The following is a 6,213-nucleotide window of genomic DNA, read 5'->3' as shown; positions in this document are numbered from 1 at the left end:
GGAGGTTCAATGGCGGCTTCGTGTGCCTAGGCGTGCTGCCAGGGCAGCTTCGTCGGTCTTCCTCAGCAGGGGCGTCGCCCCCCTAAAGCCTGTTCACGTTCGTGTGGCGGAAGGTGGTTACAGTTGGTGTGCTAATGATGGGCAAGGAGTCTTGGTGATTGGGGACGGTCGTGGCAGGGCTGTCCTAATGGGCTGTCCTTAATGGTGGCAGCAAGCTGTATGTACGCAGGGTCTTCATCATGGACAACTGTGAAGAGATTATTCCGAAGTATTTAAGTTTTGTGAAAGGTGTAGTTGATTCTGAGGATCTGCCTCTCAACATTTCTCGAGAGATGCTCCAGCAGAACAGGGTGATTAGGAAGAATCTGGTGAAGAAATGTGTAGGTTCTTTGAAATCGCTGAGAACAAAGACAAGTTCTATGAAGGTTTTTCCAAGAATATCAAGCTTGGAATTCATGAAGACAGCCAAAACAGGGCAAAGCTTGCCGAGCTCCTCAGATTTCACTCTACTAAGAGTGGAGATGAGATGACCAGCCTGAAGGATTATGTCACCAGAATGAAAGATGGGCAGAGTGTTATTTACTACATTACAGGTGAGAGTAAGAAAGCCGTGGAGAACTCTCCTTTCTTGGAGAAATTGAAGAAGAAAGGTTATGAGGTGTTGTTCATGGTTGATGCCATTGATGAATATGTTGTGGGGCAGTTGAAGGAGTTTGATGGGAAGAAGCTTGTGTCTGCCACCAAGGAGGGTCTGAAACTTGAAGATTCTGAAGATGAGAAGCAGAAGAAAGAAGAACTGAAGAGCAAATTTGAGCCATTGTGCAAGATAATGAAAGATATATTGGGTGACAGGGTGGAGAAAGTCGTGGTCTCAGATCGTGTTGTCGACTCTCCATGCTGCCTTGTAACTGGAGAGTATGGGTGGACCGCGAACATGGAGAGGATTATGAAGGCTCAGGCATTGAGGGATAGTAGCATGTCTAGTTACATGTCTTCGAAGAAGACTATGGAGATAAACCCTGAGAACCCAATCATGGAGGAGTTGAGGAAGAGGGCTGATGCAGACAAGAATGATAAGTCTGTGAAAGATCTTGTGCTGCTCCTATTTGAAACTGCTTTGCTAACCTCAGGTTTCAGCCTGGATGATCCTAACACCTTTGGTAACAGAATCCACAGAATGCTTAAGCTTGTTTTATTGATTCTCCACTAACTCTGCAATCGAAGTTTGCAGCCCATCTTAAAACAAATTGAAATGTTGCGACGCTCTCTTGTCCTTCTCAGGTGCCAAACTCTTCAGGTAGTCCAGTAACTGTTTTAAGGGTTTCTTTTCCTCGCCCACCATATTGTTTGGCAGTTTGTATCCCAGCTCTTGGCCTCTTCACCGATAGGACCAGCCTGGTTCAAGTGTACTCGTGAGTAGTAACTCCTCTCTCTCTCTCTCTCTCTCTCTCTCTATATATATATATATATATATATATATATATTTATTTATTTTTTTACAAACACACGCACACGCAGTGCGCACACACACATTGTACGCTCTCTATAAAGAATTGCTTGCGATCCGGTTCCATGCATACACATTTCCGAGTTGAGATTTTCTCGTTTTTGTACATCCCGAGATAGAGAAACAGAGAGGCCATGGCCAATTACTTCACCTTGTTGCAGAAAGTGGTGGTAGTGTTGGCGGTAGTGATGATGGTGATAATGAAGGCAACTGCACAGGATCTGATAACAGCGCCCGACACGGAGAGTGCGTCGCCTCTAGCTCTACTCCACCTCCACCTGTATGGTGCCTTTATTCATCTCCGTTCTTGCCTGCTACTTTCAATAATCTGGACATTTCTCAACAAGCTTGAGTAAATATTGTGAGCCACTATCTGTCGCAATTGTTTTGGAGGCTCCATCTCAAAAGAAACTGTAACACTCCAGTGCCTGGACTCTTTGCTGCCTTACTTAATGAAAAAGATCTCTATTTCAATGTAAGTGTAAGCCTGCTATGTGTTGAGATCTGCATCCCTTTAAATAAAAAACAAAATTGAAATAGTCTCTTGGACTCTTCATTGATAGGACCAACTAGTTCAACTAGTTTATGCAATGACTACTTCAACTCGTTCATGCAATGACTGAGGGCCATTGTCTCTCCTCGAGCTGACAAAAGATACCTACCTCCTAAATTCTCTCAATATCTACATGCAATAAACTGTTTGCTTCTGTGTGCAGGTCTTGCTCATGAGCATATGCATGTATACCAGGGACCAGGGTGACCGACCATCAACAGATTTTTGAGATGTAGCACTATGATTGTCATAGAAGAGAGACTCTATTTCCTTGAATGCACACTTGGTTCAGAACCCTCAACCTTTCTTCTTCGGCGGGGCCCACACAAAGACAACGGCGATGATGGACTTGAGCTTTGAGACAGTAGAGGGGTTGACGCTGCCTTGGCTTCCTCCATCGTTGTGTCCTCCTCAGCTTTGGTGTGTGGTTGTTTTTGTGAATCACACACTCATGAACACACATGCATGCACACACAATACTTTTTCTTTCACTACCACTGGTAAACATATTTCTTTTGTATTTATATGTAACTCAAAAATGGCTCTTTTGTTAAGTTCCTCCAGCAGGCCTTGTGATTTTATCACTTGTTTTTATTAGGAGCGGTTCTCACTCATGCTTTCATCTCGGGCCTAATAAGAAACAAAGGGGGGTTTTGAATTTGTTCATGCTAGCGGTTGGCCATCAAAAAAATTTAAAAAAAAATATTCAACTTATCATTGAGCCAAAACAGACATTTGGGGATGCTCAAAAGCACAGTCCGCCAATAAAGATAATATGAACAGGATTTAGATTTCTTTTGAGTTTGAATGCTTTAAGGCACTTAATGATGATCAAATTTGAAGCGGCGAGGGTGAGCTTGTTGGAACGAAGGGAAGACATAACGTGGCTTATGCATAATCTAGTGTTTGGCTTGATTGAAGTTTTCATTACACTAAATGTCAAACTCTTCTTGAAATGCATCTGAGCTTCATGTGCGAGTAACATTGTGGATGACAAGTGGCGCTTTATGCTTGAGCTTGGCATTGCTTGATACATTTTAATGCTCGACTTGAATGAAAAAATCACTACAAGCACTAACATTGAGCTTGTTTTGATAGCCATAAGATAGCATTACAAATTTCGGGCTTGTAATATTGTGAACTCTTTTAGTGCTCGTCTTAAATGACCAAAGGTTTAAAAGCACTAATCATTGAGTCTTTTTTGAAGGGTGATGTGGGCAAGTGTGTGATTTCATTGATCCAAGAAGGTCATCATTGCAATGTATTGCAACAATTTGGCTAATTAGAGCCATTCCAAAAAATTTGGATTAAAAGTTGTATACATGCTAGTTCATAGCTTGGTCTAAAATGCAAATGTTTTCTTTGAGCTAGTGTTTACTCAATTTTTTGAGAGCTTTCAAGTACAAAATTCGGCTAATCAGATCCATTCATTTTTATTTCATCAAGCTGTAGTCATCTCTAGCTCATAGATTGCACTAAAAAATGTAAAATTTCATGTGTCGAGCTAGTTATTAGCCAACTTGTTTGGAGCTTTAAAATGTAAAATTTGGCTATTGAGAGGTATTCATTTTCATTTCATCAAGTTGCAGTCGTCTCTAGATCATAGATTGCTCTAAAAGATTGAAAATTTCATGTGAGTTGGTTGTTAGCCAACTTTTTGAAAAGCTTTAAATTGTAAAATTCGGCTTTTAAAGAACCACTTCATTTCATAAAGTTGCATTATTTTCAGCTCTTGGCTTGTTTTAAATTCCATAATTCCTTGAGCTAGAAATTAATCAAACTTTTGAATCATGCATGAGAGATGGTAAACATTGCAAAGTTTGCTTATGGAGAAGCATTTTACCTTTCTCATTGTTGATATGTATGCAAAAATTTGTTACAAAGAGCATTATGTGCATAACCAAAGGTATTTTTTCCCTTTGGCAAATTTGGGTATGCAAGACCCATTTTTGAGATTGAAAACAGCATGATATTAAGCTGAGACACATTTTTCACGGAGCACTAGAGCCTCTAGCCCCTCTCTCTCTCTCTCTCTCTCTCTCTCGGGTCCATGCCTCTCTCGGGTCCATGCTTATCAAGGTGTGCCATGTGTGATTGGAGGTCCATTTTGACCACTTTATTGGAAGGATACATCTAGGTCGGTGCTCACCACAAACTTGCTCACCACAAACCTAGGTATATTGTAATTCGACTCGACCTAAAACTTTTGGGATTTACCTCTAAATTTTAATTTTAAAGGAGAGAAAATCTATAAACTTTAGAGAAATTTAGTGTAAAAACCTTCAAATTGAATCATTTTACCTCTAAACTTTCACATATGTAGGTCTGTCAAGTGTTTTGAAAACAATTTTTTGAGCAATGATATGAGTGCAAGGATAACCCTCGATGCTTCTACCTGTTGATGCATCTTCTAATGTTGTCAACTTCTTGCTCCCTTTTCCCTCTGTCTATATAAACATAATATCTATTCCGAGGGAGGGATTCTGGCTCCCTCTCCAGATATGTGGCACAAGGAGCTTTGTCTCGTGGTGTTCTCTGCAACCCCGACGATCAGAGGTAGACAAAGAGACCGAGAGACGTGTTGACCAGCGTAAGCAAAAAAGAGAGAGAGAAAGAGAGAGGCGGCTCAGGCGGCCAGGGCTAGAAAAATACATTTTCCCTAACCGAAGAAAATAATGGCAAACTTGAAATTCGCAATCGAGCTCTAGAGGAAAAATAGCCCTTTGAGCACCAGGAGTCGGAGGCCGAGAAGCTTTTAAGACAAGTTTCTAGATTGTCTCCCTCAATGTCTCACATACCACTGCTAGCGTATGGTAGCCTACGGCACTATGCTCCTTCTTTCTTTCATCTCTAATTACTTATGTGCTTTATTAGGTTACTCTAGCCGCCTGCACATGCACATCTGTAACCTCCTAGCTGGAATACGAGCATCATGAGCAGGTGATGGTGATGCTACAACAAGCCCTACAAGTAGAGTAGTCCTAGCGAGCATCAAAGTCTGCTTTTGCCAAGCTCTCTCTCTCTCTCTCTCTCTCTCTCTCTCTCTCTCTCTCTCTCATGCCCAAAAGGTGGAAAAAAGAAACTCTTTTTAGTGCATGTTTCCTTCCAAAATGATTTTTAGCTAATTCTCTCTCTCTCTCTCTCTCTCTCTCTCTCTCTCTCTCTCTCTCTAGCTCTAAATCTGGATAGTTTCTCCACAAAGATCTACCTCCAATATATTTTCCTTTAAACCAAGTCCCTTGAACCCACCTGATTATAAAACACAAAAATAGCGTCAGACAAAAAATACCCATAATAATTGGCTCTGTAATTTTCTCTTATAAAACCAAGATGCAATAGAAAAACTTTTAAACCTACCTCGCGACAGTTTCCCCTCATAAACATCTCTCAAAATATTTAAAAATAGTTTTTTCATCATCTGTATAAATCCAAAAATACGGTTTTATGCTAGAAAAAAAGAAAAAAACACTACAATTAAACTTGATCACTCCCTTCCTCTCTTTGTGTGTCTCTCTCTATGATTGAGAATACTAGGTAAGTTTAAAAATCCCTTGCGCTCTCTCACTTGTTATCTAACCTGCTAATGTAACACCTGAACAATCAAAAATGTGTATCCATTCCCAAAAAAAAAATTATCTTCATCTGTAAATCCCTTAAAAAAAACAAAATTGGAGTGGTTAAAACTCAGTAATACGGGATGTCATTTTTTTAAAAAATATCTCGCGTTCTCTCTCTCTCTCTCTCTCTCTCTCTCTCTCTCTCTCTCTCTCAAAGTAGTGACTTGAAGTTTTGTCAAAATTATGTGTGCTCTCCTTATCTTGCTCTCTTATCCTCCCACCAAATACAACGCGCTATCTAATTGATGCCAACCGTAGCCAACTAAAACAATTACTACCATAATCTATTAATATCATATGCCTAAACTACTTTCTAGCATGTGTTAATTAGTGTTTTGAGGCACTCTTAGGCATATGATACCTACTACAGCACATACACCAACCTTGTCCATTGTTCAAGCTATTCGTAGGGCTTGAAACCTATTATGTAACATTTAATGGCCTAGTAACTTGGGTGTAGCAGAAAATAGCATGAACATAGTGAGCATTTCATTAGAATAGATTCCTAATGAGCATAACGAGAGTGCTTGGGTGGA

General features: G+C 40.3%; 1 protein-coding gene across 2 annotated transcripts; it reads left to right on the top strand.

Annotated features, from left to right (window-relative positions):
* Window positions 1-242: 242 nt before the first annotated feature.
* Window positions 243-2,619, top strand: LOC147420864 (heat shock cognate protein 80-like). Of its 2 annotated transcripts, XM_086504158.1 has the most exons (4): window positions 243-1,160; window positions 1,282-1,297; window positions 1,406-1,412; window positions 1,669-1,986. In XM_086504158.1, the coding sequence occupies exons 1-4, from the start codon at window positions 377-379 to the stop codon at window positions 1,861-1,863; spliced, it is 1,002 nt and encodes a 333-aa protein (XP_086360284.1). In that variant the 5' UTR covers window positions 243-376; the 3' UTR covers window positions 1,864-1,986. The 2 variants fall into 2 exon arrangements, 1 of the variants encoding a protein (XP_086360284.1); XR_015186937.1 differs by lacking the exon at window positions 1,669-1,986 and adding an exon at window positions 2,224-2,619 and having other exon boundaries at window positions 1,282-1,412.
* The last annotated feature ends 3,594 nt before the right edge of the window (window positions 2,620-6,213 follow it).

Source organism: Adiantum capillus-veneris, chromosome 28, assembly GCF_014529385.1.
Source record: "Adiantum capillus-veneris isolate H3 chromosome 28, ASM1452938v2, whole genome shotgun sequence".
Taxonomy (NCBI): domain Eukaryota; kingdom Viridiplantae; phylum Streptophyta; class Polypodiopsida; order Polypodiales; family Pteridaceae; genus Adiantum; species Adiantum capillus-veneris.
This window is presented reverse-complemented; position numbering and strand designations above follow the sequence as displayed.

What these genes read in the sequence shown, in the direction of transcription:
- LOC147420864 (XM_086504158.1), top strand. Translation starts at nt 377, where the DNA reads ATGTGTAGGTTCTTTGAAATCGCTGAGAACAAAGACAAGTTCTATGAA.